The sequence below is a fragment of the Chionomys nivalis genome, chromosome 1 (assembly GCF_950005125.1).
Source record: "Chionomys nivalis chromosome 1, mChiNiv1.1, whole genome shotgun sequence".
NCBI classification, from domain to species: Eukaryota; Metazoa; Chordata; class Mammalia; order Rodentia; family Cricetidae; genus Chionomys; species Chionomys nivalis.
In genome coordinates, this window is record NC_080086.1 from 170,927,776 (window position 1) to 170,954,421 (window position 26,646).

General features: G+C 47.7%; 1 protein-coding gene across 1 annotated transcript in view; it reads left to right on the forward strand.

Moving 5' to 3' along the window:
• Plxna4 (plexin A4) overlaps positions 1 to 26,646 on the forward strand; it is a 454,143-nt gene that overhangs the window by 374,876 nt on the left and 52,621 nt on the right. Inside the window, exons 11-20 of the mRNA XM_057770711.1 lie at positions 3,240 to 3,336; positions 3,692 to 3,882; positions 7,880 to 8,031; positions 15,379 to 15,496; positions 19,214 to 19,350; positions 20,439 to 20,603; positions 22,987 to 23,080; positions 23,459 to 23,698; positions 24,178 to 24,324; positions 24,924 to 25,158. Of these exons, the coding sequence (XP_057626694.1) occupies positions 3,240 to 3,336; positions 3,692 to 3,882; positions 7,880 to 8,031; positions 15,379 to 15,496; positions 19,214 to 19,350; positions 20,439 to 20,603; positions 22,987 to 23,080; positions 23,459 to 23,698; positions 24,178 to 24,324; positions 24,924 to 25,158 (1,576 nt within the window). The remainder of the gene's footprint in view (positions 1 to 3,239; positions 3,337 to 3,691; positions 3,883 to 7,879; positions 8,032 to 15,378; positions 15,497 to 19,213; positions 19,351 to 20,438; positions 20,604 to 22,986; positions 23,081 to 23,458; positions 23,699 to 24,177; positions 24,325 to 24,923; positions 25,159 to 26,646) is intronic.

The following is a 26,646-nucleotide window of genomic DNA, read 5'->3' on the forward strand; positions in this document are numbered from 1 at the left end:
ATACAGCTCCATATGTACCAAGTGTCTGGCATGCAAACACTCAGTTCATGGCTGCTATTATTATTCTCCATAAACATAAACACTGGCAGCACAAATAGAGTTCCATCCCCAGGTGTGTACACGCAGATTAAAACACACAATACTCTTTTGGGGCTTAGAGCAGGTGACAGATGCTGTGCTCACAGCTCTGTGTGTATTATCTTCGGGCCACGTGGTAATCATCAAAGGTGTGGGCTGTTTCTTAATTCTCACTTTCCAAATGAGAGACCCAAAACTTGGGTCATTTGCTCATACTCATGTGCCTCTCTCTCTCTCTCTCTCTCTCTCTCTCTCTCTGTGTGTGTGTGTGTGTGTGTGAGAGAGAGAGAGAGAGGAAGAGGGAGAGAGAGAGAGAGAGAGAGAGAACATGTAATCATGTTTGCACACAGAGACAATCACACACATGCATAGTAAGAATTTCTCGTCTTCCTTCCTGGGCCATTTCAGAACCATCCGGAAAGGGGCTTGAAGATTTCATCAGCATCAGACTAACTCCATTCTAGCCAGGATAGAAGGTGGGCTTCAAGCCTGACTTAGCCACACCAACACCCTTCCAAACTCTCCAGATGGTCAGTGCTGCCAGGTGTTCAGTTGGTAAACAAGATCAGATGGCCACCTTGAGTCACCTCACTCACTGGGGTCCACAGACCTGCAAAGAGGGAGAAGGGGACCAGAAAAATGTCAGCCAGAGAGAGCCAGTGCTCTCTCACACACATAAAGGAGGGTGAATCCTCCCTCTCCTGGGCAGCCCCTGACTCCCTACTTCTGACATGATTCTTAATTTTTGTTCAATACCAGAACCATCTCCAGATAGTGGAATTAGCCATTTCCGGGGTAGGGTCCTCGTTCTAATGTCCACTCCCAGGGGCTGGAGTGACATAACTTGGGGTGACCCAGTGCTGTGTGAAAAAATTTCCTGGAGAGATAGCAACATGTCTCCTTATCCCAGATAGGGACCCCATGACAGACCAACATATGGATACCACTAAAGTCCAATTTGGTGAGCCAATGAGTTTTATTGGTGTTACTTAGAGAAGTATGGGTGAGGGGTTACTCCCAGGAGCAGAAATGACTCAAAGGCAGCTGAATTACCAAAGCTCACTCCAACCTGGGTGACATCTCACAAAGCTGGAAACCTGGAGCCCACTGCACAGCCTGCAGTTAGCTCAACAGGTTAAAGAGTGTCTTTTCCAGGTGTATGAGGTTGATCTAGATCTCTTCCAGGCAGGTCTGTCAGTCTCTGATTCTTCCAGGCAACTGCTGTGGTCTCAGAGTCTTTGCAGCTTGTCTGGTCTTAGAATCTTCTTTACAACTTCATTGCTTACTCTGAGAGGGAGGGGCCAAATGAATCTTGTTAGTTTCAGGTACTTCCTGATGCTGTTTTGAGTTGATTACCTTCCTGATTAAACAGCTTCCCTGCAGAAAGCAATGTTCCAATCTCAGGAGAAACTGTTAAACAAAACGCAACCTGACTAACACATAGCTCAGTCCCTGGGTAGTTGATAAAGTTGCCTTCCCCCACCTGTAATTTTACTTTTCATGGTAACCCATTGTCAACCACAATCAAAAATCATTAAATGGAAAAATCCCAGAAATAGTTTTAAAATGGAATTGACTCCTCCTCCTTTTTTCCTGCATAGCAGAAATGAGCCAAGTCTTTCTCTCCTATATCTATCCCATATATGCTATCTGACTGTTGGTTACTTAGTAAACAACTTGGTTATCGTGTTGGTTTTGTTAGCTTATTGAGACAAGGTAACCTTGGCTGGCCTGAAACCCACTGTGTAGACCAGGCTGACCTCAAGTTCACAGAGATCCTCCTACTTCTGCCTGGTTTAAAGGCATATAGGCCACTATGCAAGCTTTTGGTTACCATGTTAACAGATACAAAGTTACCAGTTTGATAGAGAGGAGGAAAGGGGGAATATGCGTGTGACTTTACAGTGTGTTGTAATTGTTCTACTTTTTTATTTTATTTTATTTATTTTTTATTTTTACTGTGCCTTAATTACGCCTACATCATTGGTGTGCATATGCAAAATAAAAAGAACATAGAGTTAGATGCTCTCTGAGGTTTCAGGTAACTATTGGGGGCTCTTCAATATATTTCTCAGATTTGGGGGCCACAGCCATACTGAACCAAAGCCTCTGCTGTCATTTCTTCGGGGCAAGGAGCCTTTGCTTTCTCCTCCGTACCCAGAAGGTGTCAGTCACAGAACTGTGAGTGAGAGGGTCAACAGTGTGCTGGGAGCGTCTCCCTGTTCAGGGGAACCAAGTGTTTTTGGCTGAGCTGGGTTTTTGCTGCTCGGAAGAGGGAAGTTAAAACGTTTGAATGTTAGGATTAAACCTGAAGAGGCCTGACCACACACACTGCGTTAAAGAACCCCCAGCACACTCACCGTGTAGTTTATTCTGTAACTCAAGGCATGGGATAATTCTCTAGGCTTTAGAGGCTGCTACAACAAGCAACAGATCTACTCTTGCCCAGTGACAGAGGCTTGGATTCCAGTCCCAGAAATTATCGCCAGGCTGGGACGTCCAGTGTCTGTGGCTGATTTCCCCTCCTGATCACTGGAAGTGCTACAGCCATCTTGGAGAAGGGACACTTTCTACCATCTCCCTTGAGATCCACCCACACCCACAGAAGTTCAGACCCTCCACCCTTGACTCTGGGCTGAGAGAGCCCATTGGATTTGCAAGCCTAACTTCTAACCAAGCCCAGTGGATGAATCTTTTCAATGAAATGCCAGTCCTTAAACCCTCCTGTACAGAAAAACGCATCACAGTTCCATTCCTCTGTCCTACCCACTGTGACAGGGAAGTCTGCCGGTATGATAATAATAATGATGATGATGATGATGCCCATGGCAAGCTGGGTTTCCTCTGCTCACTGCCCTTCTCTTCACTGACCAGTAACTGCAGTGGGAAGCAGAGCGGGTGCTGCCGCACGTGGAGCCTTCATGCTGTACCTGGCATCTCTGAGTCAGCATCCTCTTTCCTGCCTTCATCACCTCCATCTGACCATGTACATGTGTCTGTATTCAAGAATATACACACACGCACAGCCATGGCTAGTCCTGGACTCTGTGTGCTCTATGGGGCCCCGGGCTAAGCACTCAGGTCTCCCTAGGGATCTCTGTAACATTTTTTTTTGCTCTTTCCTCACCCCCCTCCCCCGCCCGCCTCCAATGTGGTTGCAGTATTCCTATGAAGGGATGGAGATCAACAACCTGCCTGTGGAGCTGACAGTCGTATGGAATGGGCACTTCAACATTGACAACCCGGCTCAGAATAAAGGTGTGAAGAGGCTAAGGCTGGTAGAGAAGGCATGAGGAGTGGGAACGGGGCAGGGGAGAGAAGGAGAAAGCAGAGCAGCACTGCATTCTTGGGTCGTCATCTCATCCCCACCTCCCAGCACCCGTCAATCTCCCTTGGGCTTTGAGTCTTTCCTTCACAGACCTAGCTCTTCTCCATTCACGTTTCCCTTTCATTCTGGTCCCAGGTTCTGCACTGTGGTGGCTCCCATGGGTGGGACAGAGTGACAGGAGCTTAATGGAAGGATGGCTGAGACCAAATGGGGATCCACAGTTTCCCTGTAGCCATTCTCAGCCCATCGTCATCCCAAAGTGCCTCTTGTCCCTGTCTTCCACAGTTTACCTCTACAAGTGCGGGGCCATGCGTGAGAGCTGTGGGCTGTGCCTCAAAGCTGACCCAGATTTTGAGTGTGGCTGGTGCCAGAGTCCAGGCCAGTGCACCCTGCGCCAGCACTGCCCTGCCCACGAGAGCCGGTGGCTGGAACTGTCGGGAGCCAACAGCAAATGCACCAACCCTCGGATCACAGAGGTAAGTGGCTGCCAGGCCTGTAGGTCACTCCAGGCTGCCAAGCCACTCTATAGCGGGCTAGGGACCAGGGCTTTAAAGACAATGCCTGTCTATAGTATTGATCAACCCTTGTGATCACCAGGTAGACTTGGGTGCTCTGACTGGCTGGGCATTTCTTATTTTCCTTTATAGATTCTATGGACACTTAGGCTTGCTTCAGAGAACTTTCCATCACCAGGGGACAGAAAAGGGATTCCAATGCCCTGTTGGGGGTCTTACTGCCCCCTCCTTCTGTGTACAGAGACCTCAGTGACAAGGCTGTGAGCTTTATCAACAATGGCTTCACTGGAAGTTGGTCACTAGAAGCTTCACTGGAAGCTGCACTGGATCTAGGGGTCAGAGCCCAGCAGAGAGACCTCAGAACTTGCCCCAGTAAGACCTAAGCTGTACAATTAGAAATCTGCATGAAGTTCCAGAGTCTAAAGTGGAGAATAGTGGGGGCTGGGGCAGAGCAAAACATTCAGCTGGTTGGGACACAGCGGGACTGTGCAGGGCTCTGTCAGCCTCACCTATGCAGTGAGTGCAAGCACCTGCTGTCCCACAGGGGATTTCAGGGATTGGCTTGGAGGCATCCTGCCAACCATGTACTTCCTCAGCATCTGTAGCACCCCCTGGGAAGCTCACCAGCCTCCTCCACATCCTTCCTCCTCATCACCATTAAAATGCATCAGGGAACTACTGCCCCTGGGGTTTATATGGGCAGTTCTGTCTCCTGCCCATTCTATGCTTCTGACTGAGGTGAGGTGGCTTACCTAAGGTATTCTTCCACCAAACTTGAGAACCTTGCTCTCTTCTTAAAATGGAAGAGAAATGCAAGTCTCCTTTTGTCTATTCCCCAACATTAGGATCCCATCTAATACAATCTTCCCATCACCCCAGGAACAGGGCTTAGCACACAGTAGGTACTCACTGTCTCTTGGCTTTGGAGGATGCTCATTATGAAAATGAGGTTGTTGGGGAAGAGGGGAAAGAGGAGGAAGTAAGCAGCTGTATATGCATCTGTCAATCAGGAGGACACACCCAGCTTTGCTCAGTTTTGCAAATGTTTCCATTTCACGTTGAGCAATGATGACCATGGTCCTAGACTGTGGATATGTGAAGTGCTTTGGAGTCTGCACAGTCCCTTCACAGCCCTGGTTAGTAGGCTCATAAGCCCTGTTGTATTGGGCTCCTGAGGTTTTGTAATTAAGCATCACAAACCGCGTAGCTTAAAGTATCACTATCCTGGAGGTAGGAGTTCAAGATTAGGATATTGGTAGGGTTGGTTGCTTCCAAAGAAGGTTAGATATCTATCAACTGTGTCCCCTCCTGTCTCCCTCTATGCACATCGCCATGTGTTCTGGTTCTCTCTCTCTCTCTCTCTCTCTCTCTCTCTCTCTCTCTCTCTCTCTCAATAGCACAATGATCACAAGGGTTAAAGCCTATACTAATGACCTCCTTTATGCTTAATGGTCTCTGTAAAGACTTATCGCTGTCTAAAGTTACATTCCGAGGTACTGGGATATTGTGGTTTGAATATGAAATGTCTTTCACAGGCTCCTGTGTTTGGACACTTGGTCCCCAGGTGGTGGTTATGTTTTAGGAGACTGTAAACCTTTTAGGAAGTGGAACCAAGCTGGGGGACATGGGTCCCTAGAGGATAAGCATTGAGATTTAGAGCCAGCTTCCTTCTGAATTCTCTGCTTCATGCACAGTACCATGCCATAAGCAGCTGCCACATGCTCCTGCTACCAGAGATCAAGCCCTGTGCAATGCCTTCCCCACCATAATAGATCTAACCTCTGTAACCATCAGCAAGAATCGATCATTTTCCCCTGGAAATTGTTTCTCTGAGGTATTGCTCATAGCAACAAGAAAAGTAACTAAGTCATAAAATTAATTAGTACCTCCATCTATGAATGGAGGGAGGAGTATAGTTAGGACCTCCTGCTATGAATGGAGGGAGGAGCATAGTTAGGACCTCCACCTATGAAGTGGCAGGGGTGGCGTGGTGAGAACAGTTCAACCCTTCACACCTGTGAAGGCCAAAGTTATTATCTTCCTTTACCAGATAGAGTAGTATCAGAACCACAGTAGCTAGAGTATTAAGAAAGCAGTGTGCCTCTCAAATCCCGATTCCCAGATTCACGTTCTCCTTCACACAGTGACGGGACATGCACTCCTTACAAACTGTGCCACTGGGGTGGGTCTGAGCAGAAATGGTATTGGCTACATTGATAGAACCCCCTCAGCCACCTCAGGGTGGTCTTTCAAATGCATCCCTCACCTGAGACCCTTCATCTTCAGCATTTCTGGTGATGATAATCTCAAAACTGGGACTTCCCTGAGCCCCCAGTTCACTCCGTTGTCTATGGTGGCTTCTGGGCTAGAGAACTGGACAGGAGCAGACAAATGCCCTCCAACCCACTTTCCCACATCCCTACCTCTCTTCCCCAGCCCTTTCCCAACCCTGCACCTCCTCTGTGGAGCCACTGCCCTCAAGCTGCTACCAGCTACCCATCCCTGGGGCTGTGGCACGTGGCGGCTTACAATGCACTGAAATCTATCAGCTATATTTGCTTTCTCCTTGGCCTGGTTCCAAGAAAATCATAGGAAGAGGTGACAAATTAAACAATCTCCCTAGGGTAGGGGCGACTCACTGCCTCCAACCTGGCACCACCCCTCCAAGGGACCATGGACCAGTCCAAAGATAACCACTCTTACAGGATGGCAAGCCAGGGCCGGAACTTTGTGCTGGCACCCCCACCAAGTGTTAGGGATGCACTGGGGACTCGCCATCTGGGCGAGCACTGGGGGAGAACCTAAGCACTCTCAGCCTGCCTTCCACACATCTGCCCCCCTCACCTGAGCAGAAATGGGCCCATTTCTGCGCTGAAGTTGTTTTCTACTGTGATGGGAACATGTTCACATAAACTCCCCACCACAAGTGTGTTTGCTCACAAAGGCATATGTCCATAAAGGGGTATGTAAGAGGAAGGAAGTTGCTGGTCTTTGGTTAATGAACAGTCTCCCCCTAGAAAAGCTGCCACTAGGGCAGCCCAGTCTAGTGCCTTTGGTTCTTCCAACTTTACCAGCCATCCAGGAAAGTGCCCCATGTGTAACCCTTACAGAATGGGGTAGTGGAACATTTTAGAAAAAACTAGAGACTTGCCACCTCTCTTACTGTGGGACGTAACAATTAGATGTCCACGGTCCGTACCACAAAGTAAGCAGGTCCTAGTTGACAGCTCCCTGCCTTCTAATTACGAGCGTTAACATCCACTGTGCCATCTCTGGAGGACAGGACAGTCACTCTGACCAGTGTAAAGTCTGAATTCAAACCTCTGCCATGGCAACCAAGCCAACAAGGAAGGTAAATAAATGGTATTGCCAAATGCTCTGAAGAGAGATTAGTGGGTTGCCTTGCCTGCACAGCATGCTGCCACTGACAAGAGAGGCAGGCAGGGGCTACTGGAGACAACTCTGGCTCTTGGAGACTTAAGGTCAGAGGGGCTGGGTGGGAGAACGGGGAACTCAACCTGAGTAGCGATTGTCACAGAAGGACTATGACAGGTGCCTTGGACTTTCGGCGAAGAGAAGCAACCTGTGATTATGCAGACTAGACATTTGGTGTGGGAAATGGGTGGGATGCTCCTAGGTACAAGTGGTTCTTGGCAGATAAGAGGGTTGTATTGCATGCAAGAAGTCCATCCTGATTTTCTCTAGAGTGTGTAGTAACACTGCAATCATATTCTCTTCTTCTATGAGATAGGAAGATAGACCAGAGGCTTTGAACATGGCCCTCAGGGCCACAGAGAGACACACGCCTCTTTACCCAAGGATACCACCCATTGACAGCCACATGCCTTCTGCACCTGCTGAAGAAGAATGCACAGAAGCATAAAGGGCCATGTCCCCTCTGTAGCAAGTAGGCAGTGATGCTTCTTGGAGCCTGAAGAATCACCTCTCTCTTCTGCAGATCATCCCAGTGACAGGCCCTCGAGAAGGGGGCACCAAGGTCACCATCCGAGGGGAGAACCTGGGCCTGGAATTCCGGGACATTGCTTCCCATGTCAAGGTGGCTGGTGTGGAGTGCACCCCCTTGGTGGATGGCTACATCCCGGCAGAACAGTAAGTGAGAGCCTCCTGGGATGTGGAGGCAACCAAAGGGGAAGGAGGACGTGGCAGCACAGGCTTGAGGTGCCCTTTAGCCACAATCACAATACTTGGGACCAGAAGTGTTTTGGATTGGGGAATTTTTTTTCTTCAGACTTTAGAATGTTTGCATAGACATAATGAGATATCCTGGGGATGGGCCCTAAGTCTAACAAAATTCTTTTGTGTCTCATATACACCTTATACATATAGCCCAAAGGTGACTTTATACAGTATTTTAAATAATCACCAAATAAAGTTTCTTGGTATAAAATTTTCCATTGGTGGTGCCATATGAAGGCTCAAATGGTTCAGATTTGGGACTTGCAGAGTAAGAACTGGTTTATTAATGGCTAACTCAGAGCCAGGTTGGGGGGGGGCGTAGGCTACAACTAACATTTTAGGGTGACTACAGGTAACCCTCAGCTCTTTGCCTTGTGTACTTCTGAGGTGCTGTACAAGGGAGCTAGAGACAAGGATGGGAAATAACGGGGGGGGGGGGCAAGTAAAGTCACTGCTGACTACTGGGGCGAGGGTACAGAGAGGAAGAGGTGAGAAAGAGCAAAATTAAAGTCTTCCAGGGAGTGTGAATTCAATTCCCTCTATGGTCTCTAACTCCCCATGAGCTTCCCCACAGGTAAGCTAGCCCTGGGCTATCCTACACGGAGGCTGAAAATGAAATCTCATACTTATTCTCAGGCCTGTGAATTCTTTGGCTAAATTTTCTCTTTGTGAACCCTGCGCAAAAAGGTCATTCAACAGATGACCTTGACCCTTAACCCACCTTGTGGAGGAGATCCAGTGAGCCGTGCTTTGCCTGGTCAATAAGCAAACACCCCTTCCCAGCCCAGCAAACACAGCTATGGAATGATGGCCAGCGTAGTGGAATCTGGATTCCATCCTGTGCCACCCAGACTATAACATCATCAGTTGTCCTGTGAACATTCCACGGGGGCTGCTGGCAGGGTCTCCCTTAGACCTGGAAGTGCCCTGCACTTCTGCTTGCTGGACCAGAGGATTCAGTACCACAGAGATGGTGCATGTGCCAATTCCTTCTGACTTCCATCAGGGCAATCCCACAACATCTGTAGAACAGAAGAGTCCACAGTGACTTGGAATCAGCTCCCTCATCCACCATCACATAGTGACCCAAACATCTATCCACGGCACCTACACTTTTGTGAGAATTTTCTGAAATCACAGCAGAGCCAGCTTTATATGCTGATAGGGCACAATGTGGGGGAGCTTACAGCCCCGGCCACAGAGCAGGCATCAGCAGTGTTATTGAAAAGCCCGATGATTAAAGCCCCGCAGTATCAGTTAGATCCACGGAGTGATAGAGAATGCTCGGGGCAAGCATCCTGACACGCAAGAATTCAGTGTGTGATGAGGGTGACAGTTCAAATCAACAAGGGAAGGAAAGATCCTTCAGCAAATGGTGCTGGGTAAAGCCGGGAGAAGAAGATCGGATCCTTCGTTCAGTTCACATTACACACCCGAATAAATTCCAGGTAGATTAAAGAGTTAGGGGCACAGAAATGAAGCTGAGAGATTAGAAGGAAATGCAGGTGCAAACTCATTTGATTTCATGAAGGGGAAGATGTTTCGAGCATGAGCTGGAAAATGAAACATAAAGAAAAGATTAGGGGTTTTGAGTATATGAAACTAAAAAACGTATACATCAGAAATCAGTGTGAGAAAAATAAAGGTGAAGGAAGATCTGGGAATATGGTTATACCCATCACCATTAATAGACACCTTTTCTTAACAGATAAAGAGGCTTTATAAATAAAAGGCAGTTATCACAAAATGAGCAAAGAGCATGAATGTATAATTCGCTCGATGCACAAAGAACCAAAACCTCATATGAGAAATGAAATTGCAAATGACGGCAATGGAGAACACTTTTCAAAGGTTAGAGCTCCAGAGGCCAGAGATGGAGCTCAGTGGGTAGGGTGCTTGTCTAGCTCACAGAAAGCCCTGAGTTCAATCCCCAGCGAGGCAGACACCAGGTGTAGTCCCAGGACCAGATGGGTAAAGACAGAAAGATCAGAAGTTCAAGGTCAGGCATTGTTGTAATAGGAGCGGCAGGGCTGCGTCCCCGGCACCCAGCAGCCCACATGGCTAGCTTATGCCCCGAAATAATTACACGGAAACTGTATTCTTTTAATCACTGCCTGGCCCATTAGTTCCAGCCTCTTATTGGCTAGCTCTTACATATTGATCTAACCCATTTTTAATATTCTGTGTAGTACCACGAGCTGGCTTACCAGGAAAGATCTTAACCTGCGTCTGTCTGGAGTGGGAGAATCATGGCGACTCCTAACTCGGCTTCTTTCTCCCAGAATTCTGTCTGTTTACTCCACCCACCTAAGGGCTGGCCTATAAATGGGCTAAGGCAGTTTTCTTTATTAGTTAACCAATGAAAGCAACAGATAAGATACAAGACCCACCTCCATCATTTCCCCTTTTTCTGTTTAAACAAAAAAGAAAGGCTTTCATTTTAACATAGTAAGATTACATATAGCAAAACAGTTATCAAGCAAGAATTACAGTTATAATATTTATATCTATTTTATCCTTTATCATAACTAAGGAAAACTATAACTATAACTAACCATTTTTTAACTCCATCAAAGACTCCAGAAGGATACAATATTACCTATGTAAACAAGAAATAAGAAACTTTAAACTTTAGAAATGACAGAGACATCTTGCTGCCTCGACAGTCACCCAAAGTTTTTTTGTACCGTTGGGGCATCCATCTTTGGCCTACAGGCCCATAGTATCCAGCAGACATTTTCATGAAGCAAGAAATTCTAAAGACAGTTCAGTCACTTTCTGCTGTGTCCTGCAGAATGTTTCGCAGACTCTTTTATGAGTCAGGAACCCCGAAAAACCATCTCACCTTTAGGCAAGTTTAGCAGTCCTCTTTCTGTGGGTTTTCTGTGTCCAGTTTATGCAATAGTCCAGGCAAGAACAGTTTTTTGTCCAAGTGGCTATCAAACTCCATAAGGATCCTCTTCGATGCCCATCTTCCTCTTGAAGTAGCTTGGTGTTGCCAGGAGCAGACGTGTCTCATTGTCATGAAAAGCCCTAAGTTATTAAAATGTCATATTTTGTAGTCTTTGAAAGATATGAAGAATGCCTATCTAAAATATATCTATGCACATCTAGAAAATCTAAATAACATGACTACAAGCTTGACTATTATTGATGATTATCCATTAACAACCTATATATGTTACATTTTTAAATGAACTACACAATATCTTAATTAATATCAGAAATACATATACACATAACAAAATTGATCTTAAAATCCACACCAATGCAAATTATTTATATCTATATCATATCCCCCTTTAAATGTAAAAGAACATTTATAAACCATATTTTTTTTGTTTAAACAGAAAAAGGGGAAATGATGGAGGTGGGTCATCTTTCTATCTGTTGTTTCATTGGTTAAGTAATAAAGAAACTGCCTTGGCCCCTTTAATAGGACAGAAAATTAGGTAGGCGGAGTAAACAGAGAGAATGCTGGGAGAAAGAAGCCGAATTAGGAGTCGCCATGATTCTCCCACTCCAGACTGACACAGGTTAAGATCTTTCCTGGTAAGCCAGCTCATGGTGCTACACAAAATATTAAAAATGGGTTAGATCAATATGTAAGAGCTAGCCAAGAGGCTAAAACTAATGGGCCAGGCAATGTTTAAAAGAATACAGTTTCCGTGTAATTATTTCGGCGCATAAACTAGCCATGCGGGCGGCCGGGTGCCGGGGACGCAGCCCTGCCACTCATATTACAACAAGGCATCCTCAACTGCAGGTTAACCTGGACTACATGAGATGCTATCTCAATAAAAACAAAAATAAAAATAAGCACCAGGTGCAATTGGCTCATTTACTTGTGGTGAGAGGGAAACTGAAACCAACTTTCAGGAAGTCATTTGGATGCCTAGATTAAAAAAGTCTTAGCTGGAAGCTCCATATGGGTGCATGTGCCTGTAACACCAGCACTGAGGGACAGACAGACAGCTCCTGGGAGCTCACCTAGCTGAGAGGGTAAGCTTCTGGTTCAGGGATGGACGCTGTCGAGGCAGTAAGGGGAGGGGAGTGGCATGAACCCCCACCTACTGCCCTGCTCTGGCTATGTGTGTATACCCACCCACTCACATGCATGCATCACATGGGAATACCATATAATACAATCATACCGTGTGCTCTCTCCCTTCCCCTCCCAGAAGAATCAATAACAACAACAACAAAGCCAGAAGTCTTAGCTGGCACTTCATATACAGTTCTGCAATTCCAGCTCCATGGGAGGCTGAGGCAGGAGCAGTTCATACTCAAGTCCTGCCTGGGCTAGAGTGAGTGAGTTTAGGGCTAGCCTAGGCAGCTAAGTGAGACTCTGTCTCAAAAATCAAGAAAGAGAAAGAAAAAGAGAAATGAAACTAGATGTATCTCAGTGGTAGAACACTTGATCCTAGGTTCAATCCCCAGTACCACCCCCCCCTTAGTCTTTAAGTCTATCTAATATGCTTCTAGAACATTCCCTAAACAACCAGACTAGCAAAAATTCTCGGTTTTATTTATAATGGAAACAATTCCGAAGCAATGATATATCTAAAAGTAGGGGATTTATCAGCTCAAAAAGTTATTGTACAGATATCCCTCGACCTTACATCTCTTTTGGACGTGGTAGGGACTGAATCCAGAACCATGTGCATTGCCGGGCAAGTGTTCTGCCCCCGAGATGCATTCCCAGCCTTTGGCACTGTATCTTCACAAACCAAGCCTTCATAAGCTGAAGACAGCATAAGCTGAAACTGTTATATATTCCTAACCAGCTACCAGTGTTGTTTCTTTTTGTGGTCCCTGGCACACAGGGACCTGAAGCTTTCTGCCACCGGCCAGCATCACAGAGAGTATCATGGAATATGTGGCTAGCTCAAGAAAAGATCAAAATTCAAAGTATGAAATTGTAGACAAGAGTTGACAGACTTATAAATCACTTTCATGCCATTGTAAAGCTGGATCTTGTAAGTTAAAGTGAATCACAGACGGGCACCTAGTCAAGGTATCGTATGCGCACATACACAGGTGACCAAACAGAACACAGCTTCAAATTAAGTTCGTAGAAGAAAAGCCAGAGTCCATCTGCCTTTTTCCCCACACTAAACAAGTGTTTATTATGCTGTCTATACAGAAACACACACACACACACACACACACAGAGAGACAGAGAGAGGGAGGGAGGGAGGGAGGGAGGGAGGGAGGGAGGGAGGGAGAGAGAGAGAGAGAGAGAGAGAGAGAGAGAGAGACCTTTTCTAGGTACTTCTTTTTAAGAAACACAAGACACAGAAACTACAGGGTTAGGCATGTGGCTCGGTGACAGAGTGCTCATGTGACATTTGCCAGGCCCTGGGTTTGCTCCCCAGCACCATGAAAGATAAAACTGCATCAAAACCAACTAAACAAACAAACTCCATGGGACTCAAAAGGTAGAAATGGAAAAGTAAAACATCGGCATATTTAGCCACATAGATGCTTTTTGCAAGCTAGTGCAGCAGAATATTCTAAAAACCAAGTTTAAAGGCAGGTAGCAAGTGGACAATCAAGAAGAAAATAATTGCAGTATTTACAACAAATAAAAATATACCTAGTCAAGAAGGTTTCACAGAAGGACAACTGGTCAGCATGATATAGAGAGGTCTCTAATAGAGACATTAAAGGAAGGCAATATATAAAAAAAGACACATGAGCACATGTATCCTCTATATTAACCACTGGACTTAACATGATCTTTTCTGTAGTATATTGGAAAATCTTTCAAAGGATTGTGACTCTATATATAGTCTTAGCTAGAGTAGTGGACCACTGATACAAATGCAGATTGGTATAGCTTTTAGGAAACATTATTGGGCCTTATTAATGTTAAATAAACTGTTTAGTCAGTACACTCCCTCCTGCGGAGTCTGTTCTAATAAACACAAGATATTTAGGTATCTGTATGTTGCCTAATTGGCTGTTTTATTTGTTTGTTTGTTTTTTGAAGCAGGAGAAAGATGAGAATATTTACATGCCCATCAAGATTATAAGAAGATTATTACTAAAATGGTGGTTTAAACAAGCATATAATATTACAAAGCTGTTAGGAGAATAAAGTAGATGCAGATAGAGACTCGATGAAAAGAACATGAAATGTTGCTAAATACAAACTGGTATTTAGAGCAGTGCTTATGCTACATTTTATGTGTATCTTTTAAAATATGTTTACACATACAAATATATAAACTTTTACATAATCATAAATGTGTGTCTTAACATTCATGTTTTGTACATACATATAGAATATGTGTACATGTTTAAGTATATGTGCCTGTATGTAAATGGTATCTTCTTAGTACCTGTAGGGGATTGGTTCTAAGACCTGAAGATAGCCAAGTTCTTGATGCTCAGGTGACTTCTGTAAAATAGTAGAGTCCTTGCAGACAACCTGCGAGCATCCTAGTGCATACTTTAAACCTCTCTCCATTACTTATACCCAAATCAACAGAAATGTTAGATGAATAGACATTCTATTGTATTGTCCAGGGACTCATAAGAAAAAATAAGTCTGGGCACTGGAGAGATGATTCAGTGCTTAGGATCACTGGCTGCTCTTGCAGAGAACCCAAGTCGGTTCCCAGCACTGACCTGGAAACTTAAAATCATCTTTAACTCCAGTTCTAGGAGATCTCACACCCTTTTCTTACCTCCATGGGAGCCCGACATGCATGTGGTACACAGACATACATGTAGACATAAAGTCATGCGTATATGATAAAAATAAATGCATCATTTTAAAAAGAAAAAAAGGAGTTGCACTTAGACAATACAGATAGTAATCTGTTTTGTAGTATTTTTGATCTGTGGTTGGTTGAGTCCATAGTTTTGATACCATGATGTTAAACATACAAATATGTGGGCAAACTGCCTAACTCTTCTGTGTCTCAGTTTCTTCATTTGTGGGATAGAGAACACACACGCACACACGAACACACACATCTGCACTAGTAACTATACCAATATATACACATTGAAGCATCTCTTCTCCTGGCATAAAACTTGGGACAGCTGGGAGCAGACATACATCACTGAGGCATCCCAGATGCTGGGAGCAGGAACTCCCAAGAAGAGACTTGAGAGCCTAAGGTCAGGTTCAAGCTCTGGATCATTTGATGAACTCATACAGATCAGCTAACCTCTCTGGGCTCGCTGTGGGCCTAGGCCATGGTTGGGAGTCCTGAGGCTCACGCGGTCTCCCCTTTGTTCTTATAGGATCGTGTGTGAGATGGGAGAGGCCAAGCCCAGCCAGCACGCAGGCTTCGTGGAGATCTGTGTGGCTGTGTGCCGACCTGAGTTTATGGCCCGCTCCTCCCAGCTCTATTATTTCATGGTGAGTCCTGGATGCTACTGGCCCACCTGGCTGCAGACGGCAGCAAATCTTATGGCTGCCAATGCAGAGCGGGGCCTCTACCCATCACCTGTGTTCATGGGAACCCCACGTGAACAGAGTAGGAGCATAGCCTGGTGTCCCAAAGACCTAGATCCAAATTTCCTGCCTCCTTGTATAACTCCAGGAAGTTGTTTGGCCCTTGGGTCCCAGTGTCTCCTGTGTGCTCAAGCAGCAGGGTGACTCCTGGGAATTGTGCCCAGACTCAGGCATTTCCTACGCGGGAAAAGTCACACAAGCTGGCTACCTTTTCTGTGCCTCAGTTCCTTCATTTGTAAAATGGGAATGATATTTGTGTGTTGTTCATGGTATGGTGACAATCATATAGTCTCCATCTCATGTGGTGCTATTTTCTACGTTAGCCACCCTCACCACTATGCCCCGCTATCTGCCCCTACCCCCTTTAAACCTTATCCTGTCATGAGCAGCCTGTTTTCTTTCCCTGCCCACCCACTGACATCTCAGGATCTTCTTTATCTCCTTTTTGCTTGTCCTGAATCTAATTCCTCCTCTAGGCCTCCTCTATCTCCCCTGTCACACCCTGGCCAGCCCCACCTCCTGTCCCTCCGTTCCCCAGTCCTTTTCCCATAACCTCATCCAGGTCTCACCCCAACCACTCAAGTTACTCAAGTCCCTCCTGAACTGTCCGTCCAGGCTTGCAAAGCAAATCTGCCTGGCTCACAGCTGTGGGGAAGGGGGAGAAATCTCCTGGCCTCGATCCTTCCATTTTCCACTTTAGATCTTCAGAGAGCCCATGTGGCTGACATTAGAAAGTCTTCCTCCTTAATCCCTCCATCCCTCCTTCCTCCCTTCTGCTTCTTCTTCCTTCTTTCTGATGAGCGTTTATCAGTCGGCATGTTTTTTTTTTTTTTTGCATGTTTTTTTTTTTCCTCCCCCCACTCAGGAAAACCCAGGTAGGCCTGCAGGATTGTGTCTAGGGTGGAACAAGGTGTACTTGAATTTGGGTATTCAGGCAGTGGGCAGTGGGTAGGCAGTGTGTGTCCAAATGGGCCTCTGACTTCCACGAAGAGCTTGCCTGGCCAGTGTTTTCCCCTAGCATAAAACTGACCCATGGACTCACACCCAAAGACAGGAGTGGAGAGGGGAAAGAGGAGGGGAGGCAGTAGGAGTAAAGAGGCCTTGAGGAATGATGAAAGTAATTGCTACAAGGCAAGCGCCCTGGTCCCTTGCTCGATGACCTATGTCACTTTCCTAGTTGAAGGGTTCTTCTAAGGAAATGGCCTGGTGCCACAAATCCTCTAGGGTAGAAATTCAGGGAGGAGGAATGTTGGGGACCCCAGCCCCTCCCTCTGCCCCGTGTTCATTTAGGGGTGGAATCTTGGAGGCTAGATATTTCCCAGTGGAAATGAAAAGCAGAGGTTGCCGTGAGTCCCACAGGGTCAAGGGAAATGACAGACTCACCTGATCATGCTTCTGAGTAGCCTGGAGTCCTCATTGCCTTCCTCTCGGCTAGGAGGTTTGTGGGGAGAAGACACCTTTCCCGTGGGGTTCTGGGATGGCTTTCCCCAGACTCCTCTGGGGGCTTCTAGAGCTCTGGGGTGTGCTGGGAGCCTTTTTTGGTGTCAGCATGAGTTCAGTGACCATCCAGAGTGATTCCCAGAGTGGGACAGATGTGGATAGCTGCAGGAGAAGGTGATTAGAAAACGATACATTTGCAAGGGCGGAAGCTGTCTGGGGCAGGGAGAAAGTTTACAAGCTGAGCCCAGAGCCCACTGTGTGACTTTTATGGCTCATTTCACAGGCTCGGGGGTCATCTGGGCTTTCTCACACCTGCTCTGTTACTTTTAATTCTCCCAGTTTCATGTACCTCAGGGGCTCAAATCTCCACAGATGGAAGGAGGGGGTGTTTGTATTATAATAGTGCATGGATCACCTACAGACACTGGTGCCCCTGTGCCTGTCCTGGGGACTCCACAGTTTGAGTCACCCCCCAGTTGCTGGTGTTCCCAGCCTTCCTCTTTGCTAACAGGTTTTTCTCCCTTACTAATTTTGCAGTCTTTCATGTCCCAGGCCTTACCCTCTGCTCCACTCTCCTGCTTCAGGGACAAACTTGGGTTTCCTTCCGTTTCTTCCCACAAATCAACCCAGGCTCTGATGTGTGGGTTAGTCACATGAATGTCAGAGCCCAGATCAGGCGCCTGGCCCGCCACCGCTCTGTCCCAGGAGGTCTCCATGCTGGGAATGCTCCTTCTCCCTCTCCCTTCTAGTCTGTCCGTTCGTGGAGCCAAGTGAAGAGCTGGCAAATAATTCAGACTTTGATTTCCCGTGCAAACCCACCGTGAAATATTTATGAAGCATGACTTGAATAATTAATAGTTCCTCACAAGTCTAAAACATGTTTCCATAACACCCTCTCGCAACCGGAGCAGACCTCTTCCAGCCAGTCCCCACATCAACACCACTGCCACTAGGCAAGCACTGGTCCTTCCCGGGTTTTGACTCTGGACCTTCCCCATAGCCCAGGGGCACTGGACCCCAGCAGAGGGACTCAGGGTGGGGGTGTCGTCAGTGGGGCCAAGACACACTTTGGAAATACCTTATGACTATAGTTTGTTGAACAAGAAAACCATCATGGGCCCTGAAGATAACAACCACTTTGGGGCTCAGTTCCCAATTGTGTGACCAGAGGAGTTGACTATCTTGCCCAGAGTCACACAGCATGATACCAATAGTCCCTGGTCCTTGGCTGCTCAATCACAAAGCCAGGACTTCAAACTAGCCGAGGAACATGGAGTCAAGGTCAATGAGTGTCTCCGTGTGATTGCCCCCAGTGTGCCCTTCTCTGGGGTGGGTTTGCTAGCCCCTAAAGGAGGGTGGGTGGGTTTGCTAGCCCCCAAAGGAGGCCTCCTGAGAGAGAGTGTGCAAGACCTGTGAGCCCAGGGGGTTCAACCTCAGCCCAAGAGTTCTTTTAGGGGCTATGGCTGGGGGAAGAGAGAGAGAAATCTTCATTTAAATGCAGATACAGGCTTCTCACCTGGGACCAGGGAAAGTTTTTCCATTAAAATGCTAATGAAAGAACAAACTGCAACTTCAAATCCCCTGCTGTCTGGGGCTCAGCTCCCCCACCCCTACCCCAGCCCGCTCCTCACCTCCAGTCAGGGCAGGGGGATTGACAAGCCTTGAAAGCTTCCTGGGTCACAGTCCTCACAGGCCCCGGGCTCTGGTCACTGGAGGGGTTCCCCAGGGAAACCTTTGGGAATGGCAGGTCTCCTTCTCTGTCTATTGAAGAAGTGACTGGAGACCAGAGCTGGTGTCAGGTCTAACCTGCAGTACTTTTGGTCCATGTGACCTTGGAGAACCTAGCTAAGCTCTCTGAATCCCATCCGTGAAACAGATAAGAGTAGCCATTAAAAAAAAAAAAATCACAGACTGGATAATTATAGATAGACATATGTCTGTATCACTAGAGATAAAGGCTGTCACGAAAAACAAAAATCCATACACAGCGGCTCTCGTGGCCACTATAATTCATGCGGAGATGAAAACTCTATTCACACAAGAATATAAACCGGCCTGCAGAGGCCACAGGGGTAGGTGCTAGATGGCGGCTCTTCAGTAGGGCATGGGGCACTGCCCGAGGCCTGAACCAGCCTCCTCCACCTATCCCAGCATGCCTCAGTCCTCTTCTTTTCTCTGCAGACCCTGACTCTTGCAGACCTGAAGCCCAGTCGGGGACCCATGTCTGGGGGCACACAGGTCACCATCACAGGCACTAACCTGAATGCAGGCAGCAATGTGGTGGTGATGTTCGGGAACCAGCCATGCCTCTTCCACAGGTAACTCCTGGGCCCAGTGAGGGCCCAGACAGGTGAGCCACCTGGGAGGGAAATGCAGGATCCCACGGAGATGAACAGAAACTGCCCTTTTTCCAGACTGACTTTTACAAGTCCCTCCAAAATATATCACTCTTCCTCTCTTTAGGGGAGGTTGGACCTGCCTTCCCTGGAAAGTGGGGGAGGTGCCACACTGCTGTCCACAGTTCAGTCTGGTGTCATAGGATGTAGCCTTTGCAGAGGATGAGGGTACCACCGAGCATCCAGCTTGGGACCAGCAACTGATGCCCCTTCAAGGGGCAGTGCCTCTCCTGCTGGGAGCTGCCTAGGAACACCTCATGTGCTCTAAGCAGGTGATGCCCGAAGGCCAAGGCTGAGCCAACAAAGGCCAGAAGCCTTCCTCCCTCTGCCCAGCTGGGCTCTGCAGCCCAAAGGAGTGCACCTTAACTAGCCAGGAGCCTGGAGTAGGGGCCACAGGAGTCCATCCAAGGAGTGCTGTGGGAGATGTAACCAATCTGAGCCCAAGTCCCCAGGGACAGGTAGGTGTTCCTAGAGTAGATTATGACAGGAACTGTGACAGACTCAGAGTTTTGCCTTCCTGCTATCCGAGAAGCCATTACTCCGTGAGGGTGGTTAGGGTAACTTTGCTCAAAGTAGCTGCCGTATGACTGAGTCTCCTAAGAGGGCAGAGGCAAAGCTCAACTCCAGTGCAGCAAGCGTGGTTAAAACTGGGTTCAGGACTCAGAGTTACCGGGAGGAGGTGGGCAAGGAACTGATTCCCCTCAAACTCTCTTCAGATGATTCTCATGGCAGGCAAACCGGAATGAGACATGAAGGGAGGAACCTCAGCAGACTTGCATAGCTACATCTTTGCTAAAATTGGGCTGAGGGCTATGGTTAAGGATAGTCCAAAGACCAGGCATCTTTGGAAGCTTGGCTCAGAGGTGCCTTTTAAAAGGTTGGTCCTCCTTCATGGTTTGTGAGCTTTCTATCTGTGACAGTGTCCACCCCGTACTTCTGTGAAACCTGATGCATCAAGGAAGGGATTGACCACCGCAACCCTGAAGCCCATGCTCTGCCTTCCCCTCCAGGCGCTCGCCATCCTACATTATCTGTAACACTACGTCTTCCGATGAGGTGCTGGACATGAAGGTGACTGTACAGGTGGACAGGGCCAGGATCCGACAGGACCTTGTCTTTCAGTATGTGGAGGATCCCACCATCGTGCGTATTGAACCAGAGTGGAGCATTGTCAGGTAGGAGATCCCCTCTGCCTCCCCCACTGCCTCTAGGCTTCAGTGAGCCTGTGATCCCAGTGGCCTGGAAGACAGGCCTTTTCCCAGCCCTGTTACCTGCTTGCCTTTGTTCCTCTCAAATAACAGACTCAGCCAGGCAGAGCCTGGTTCCTATTCCTTGCTGCTTCCCCAGCACCCAATACAAATATACAAAGCAAAATGACACAAGAGGTGGAAAAGGACATGTGACCCTGCTCTAGGGAGAAGGCAGGAAAGGAGTCCAGCAGTTCAGTAACTTACCAGGGCAAGCCCTGGCTCCTCCTGGGCATCTAGCTTTGGAGGATTTTCCTAGGTACTGAGAGACTACAGGCCCTCTAGGGTGTAACAGTGTGGAGAAGGAGCTGCAGGCACCTGGCTGTGTCCTCTCTTCCAAGCCCGGAGGACTTATCAGGATGGGAAAGCCCCACAGAGGCTGTCCTTTCTGTGAGGGCCCCTGGAGATCACTGGGAAGCCACTGTTCTGGGCTGCATGGAAAATACAGTGAACACTTAGGGTCGGAAAGAATGGACTTAGTCCCTGTGGCTTACCTGACAGATGATCTTAACAGCACAGCGCCTTATTGCCCACCTATCCCTTGCTCAGTGCTCCCCACAGTCAGCTCCAGCCAGGAAGGCTCCCAGGACTGGAAAAGTTTGTGAAAACATAGTAAAGATGTGCTCTGCTCTGTCTGAGGCAGGGGCAAGCCTAGTCTAGGGGGCTAAACTTAAACTAGGGACCTGAAGGCCATATCTGACTGGTTGCCTGAATTTTTATAAATAAAATTTTATTGGCACAGGGCTCTACTCACTGGTTGTATTGTGTTCTCATGACTGCACAGAGTTGAGTAACTGTGACAGAGACCATATGGCCTGTGAAGCCTGAAATATTTACTGCCTGGCCCTTCACAGAAATAGTCGGCCACCCTCTGCTTGAAGACCAGAGAGAACCAGCCCTGACTGCTGGGATGAGAAAGGCCATTGGCTGTCCTTGGCTAAGGCATGAAGGGGAAACAGACTTTCAGAGCCATGTCAGGCCTTGGTCTCAGAGCCTGGTGATTCAGGGAGGTGGCACAGGCCTTTGTGACTCACTCAAGAAGCTAGGCAGTGATACTTGGGGACATTCATGGCCTTATTGAATTCGGTTTCCCTTCATGTTGTCTCAGAAATAAAGGTGTCATCTTCCTGGCACTCACCAGTACCCCAAGTCATGCTCCTGCCACGAGGGAGGTTGGACACACTTTCTAGACTGCCAGCATCTTTGCTTAGGTTAAAGAAATCTGGGGATGGGGTGGGTTTTGCACAGTGTATGGATTTGAGCTTCCTATAAGTGTTGCTTGAGGACAATGATGGGATCATTTTCTACTGTGTGCAGAATTAGCAGTTGGGAAATCTGGGGGCAGGGAGGCTAGATACAGAAACTCACCTGGACTGTGCTGTGTGTAGAAGGAATCCCACAGGCACACCCGGAATTATTTGTGTGCATGTGAGCTCGTGAATGCATGCTAGACACACTCAATGAGAGAGGAAAGTAATGGGAATTTAAAGATGGGAATGTAGACAGATGGATCGAAACCCGTGTGAGCACAGAGAATCCTATCCACTAAAGCCGAGAAGTAGTTTACCTACAACGCCCTACTTTAGACAGCAGGATGTTTGCCAATGACACTCAGTCGGCTAGCAAGCAAGCCATTCCTCACTCTACTCCAAGTAGGACATAGTCAAGCACAGGGAAGCCCATCCTCCCCACCAGCCTCTCAGCTTTGCTGGGCACAGAGTGTAGCATCCTCTGAAAGGCCACACTGAGGTGAATCACCTGCGTCCCCTTTATCTGTGCCCTGTGTCACTCCAGGGCACAGGAGACTCCAGTCTCAGAGCGTGTCACACTGGTAATCCTGGAAGAAATCCTGGAAGAGGTGTCTGGGCTTGGGTCATGGCTTTCATAGGTCTCAGGTGGACTGAAGCCACCAAGGAGGAAACGTCAAGCACAGTTGCTATGGAAAACAGATGTGCTTAGACACTGGAGCTTCTGCTGGGGACCATTATTGTAGAACAAGACCGAAAGTGGTGAGGACCAGGGGAGGAGGCTCTAGGGCTGAAACAGCAGGCTCCAGGCTGGGAGCCTAGGCGAACTAAGGCCCCTGCTGTAACCTGGGCGTGTTATAAACAACTCATCAAGGAACAATATGGGTATCTGGTCCCCACTATCCTCTCTCTGGGCTTCTGAGGGACTTTTTCATTCTTGTCTCCAAGGACACAACTCGCTTCCTCATCCTTATTGTCATAGCTCACTCTGATAACCATTTTGTCATGGCCATTGCATCTCCTTTGGCTGTGGTTCACACTCTCTTTTCTTTCTTTCTGGGCAGTGGGAACACACCTATCGCTGTCTGGGGAACTCACCTGGATCTCATACAGAATCCCCAGATCCGTGCCAAGCATGGAGGGAAAGAACACATCAATGTGAGTCCCTTGGCAGGGCCTTGCCTACATACAATGACTCATAGCGGCATGGGACACCTCCACATCCTGGGTTGGTGGGATAAGGGAGTTGGCATGACCATATTTTTAGCTTTTGGAGCTGTAGGTCTGGAAGAACAATCACTTCCAAAGTTCACTGGGTTTCGTTCTTATCCTGCCGTTCTTACCCAGTTTAGAAAATACCTAGTCACTGCCATATTCACTATGGGCAAATCCAGAGATAGGAGAAAGCTTCAGGGTGGGATCTGTGAGCAGCCAAGAGTATGACCTGGTGCTCTCCTCCCCAGTAGCATATAAAACCCCATGTAGTACCAATGGCACCCAAGAGGTATTTCTCATTGTCCCCTCTGACTCCTACAGATCTGTGAGGTCCTCAATGCTACTGAGATGACCTGCCAGGCTCCAGCCCTTGCCCTGGGTCCTGACCACCAGTCAGATCTCACTGAGAGGCCTGAAGAATTTGGTTTCATCCTAGACAATGTCCAGTCTCTGCTAATTCTCAACAAGACCAACTTCACCTACTATCCTAACCCTGTGTTTGAGGCTTTCAGTCCCTCAGGAATCCTGGAGCTCAAGCCTGGCACCCCCATCATCCTAAAGGTATTCCAAATATGTTTTCATAGCACTTTAATTATCAGTTATTGATTTCTTACTGGGAGGAAGAGAGGATATGTAATGTATTGGTCTGTTTTCTGTTATTGTCACAAAACACTTGATGCTGGGTACTTACAGAGGGAAAAAAATAAAACAGTCAACTCGCTCATTGATCTAGAAAATGAAAGACCAGTAATAGTCTTGGTTCTCATGAAGACCTTCTAGCAGGAGCTGTAACAAGGGAACCAGAGGGGACCTTTAAGATGTGGGGAAGTCATGATCTTCCATTAAGTCCCACATCTTAAAAGTCCCATTATCTCTTAGAGTATAGGGGAGCAAATTCCTAACACAGCACATCTAACACATGTCACAAATCTTTGGACTTCTTACTGATGACGGCCTCTTTCCCAGTTCATCCGTAAGATTGGGTTAATGGTTAGGAGGTCCTGACTCAGGTTGGAAATGGGGCTTTCCTGTTTGCTTAGGGCAAGAATCTGATCCCACCCGTGGCTGGAGGCAATGTGAAGCTGAACTACACCGTGCTGGTCGGGGAGAAACCATGCACCGTGACGGTGTCCGACGTGCAGCTGCTCTGCGAGTCTCCCAACCTCATCGGCAGGCACAAAGTGATGGTGAGGCCACTGGGATCCCATTATGTGCGGATGGAGCTTGAGGGATGCTGGGTGGGAGTGGCTCGGCTGTATCTAGGCAACTGGAGACTTCTGCCCACTGTGAGCTTCCCCCCCAGCTTACCCAGACCTGTCCCAATGTGCCTGTCCCACTAGCCAGCGTCTAAGGTATTGTCACTCCCTCTGTCCTGGTTGATACAACAAGGGCAAATCATTAAACAGAGTGATGATCTGTCTGTTAGGGCCAAGAAGGCCTTTAAGACAAGGATCGTCATTGGTGTACAGTGGTCCATGATGCCATTTCTGTGTCTTAGTTCTCAACCTGATGGAAGGATGAGTCTCAGGGAAGCCAGCTGTTGGCGTTATGTCACTGTGTTTGCATTGCAGTAGTGAACTGTTCCCTTATGATGACTGTGTCCTCCTGAGTGAGAGATGGGCACATAGCAGAAGGGTGGTCCCTGCTGTCCATGTGCTCTCTTCTATTTTTCTGATGGGGTGTGTGTGTGTGGGGGGGGTTCTCACTGGCAATCACGTTTCCCTTCTGACTTAGAACTCTTCCCCAGTCTGCCCTGCTACCACCCCTCTCTTCTCTGTGTCCACAGGCACGAGTGGGTGGCATGGAGTATTCCCCTGGGATGGTGTATATTGCTCCAGACAGCCCGCTCAGCCTGCCCGCCATCATCAGCATCGCAGTGGCTGGTGGTCTCCTCATCATCTTCATTGTGGCCGTCCTCATCGCCTACAAACGCAAGTCCCGAGAGAGCGACCTCACGCTGAAGCGGCTGCAGATGCAGATGGACAACCTTGAGTCCCGTGTGGCCCTGGAGTGCAAAGAAGGTACAAAGTGTCCAGGTGCTGGTGCCTGGTGTGGAGTCTGTGTGTGCACACATGTGTCCCTGTCACATACAAGTATGCAGGCTGGGCAGCAGTGGGTAACGTTAGAGGTTGTGTATGCATGTTAACATATGTAAGACAATATATGCATATATGTATATACACATATGTGCCTCTTTACAACACCAACAAGCCTGGGCAGCATTTGACAGCGCTGAAGGTTATATACGTGTTTGTAAGTACTTTAGCCAGCTGGTGGAACTGCAGTGAGTGGTAGTTATGTGTGTAAATATACACGTGTGTTCATGTCTTTCATTTACAGGCCAGATAGCTAGATATAGCAGGCAGTGCTGGAGGTTGTGTGTATACATGTATGTACTTGTGTGAGTCAGGGTGTGTGTGGCTGTATATGTGTGTGCTTCCCATTCACAGGCCAGCAAGCTGGGCTGCACTGAGTGACCTCACAGGCTGGGTGTTCGACCTGTAGAACCTTTCTACCAGTCTGAGCTTAGCCAGAGTCCCAGACTAAAAACCTTGTCTAGAAATCTACTTCTGGTTTTCTCCCCACTCCTTCCAGATATGCTCTGAGATCATCTATACACTAAGAACACTGTCCAGATTCAGAACTCTGGTAGCAGGGGATGGGAGTGGCCAGTCTCCTCCAGGGAGGACTTGGGGTTGACTCCACCTGATGCATGCAAGCAATCCAGTTAGAAGAAGTTTTCTTCTATCAGCTGGAAGGGAATTCTATGGCATTGAACTGTGATGTCAAAGGAAGAGTGTTTCACAGCTCATGTTTGAAAAATGTACCCAAGCCACCATGAAGAAAGATCAGTGGTGTCAAACCTAAGAAGGCAGCTTAGCTCGCAGACTCATAGAACCCCGGGACATCCTTCTGTAAGCTCACTCGGGGAAGAAGGAACTGAACTATCTCTCAGTGGGTTGTATGTACCCAGTGTTAATCCAGCCCTGTACCTGGGCTCCAGCATCATACAGGTTTCCACTGGTGAAGCTCCGCCTCTTTTGATGGGGACAAGGCTCCAATGCATCTCTGCATCCTTCAACTCAACTGTCATCCCGACATCTGCTTTGTGGGACTGTTAATTACTGCCTTTTATTATATTTACACTGCTTAATTTTTTTCTCTGCAATGTACTCTTCCCTCTAATTAGGTGTAGTGATTAGAATCTCTTTTATGTGTGGCAGGCGTGAGGCTTTGAATGTTGGAGGCGCCGGGTGACTTAAAGGAAACTGCAGACCCATCAAACCTGACTCCCTCCTTTTCCTCCTGGCCAGTGAAGCAGCCCAATCAGAAGGAGGCAGCTGAAGGGAGTGGGGGCGGGGGTGCCAAGCTCCTCTAGAAGCTCCCTGGGGAAGAAAGGCTCAGCGGGCAGAAACCTCTGGAGTCCCAATGGGACCATGGCTTCTGGCTGGGGACCCTTATGATACTGGGTGGAAGGAGGCATCTTACTGCAAAGGAGTTGAGCATGG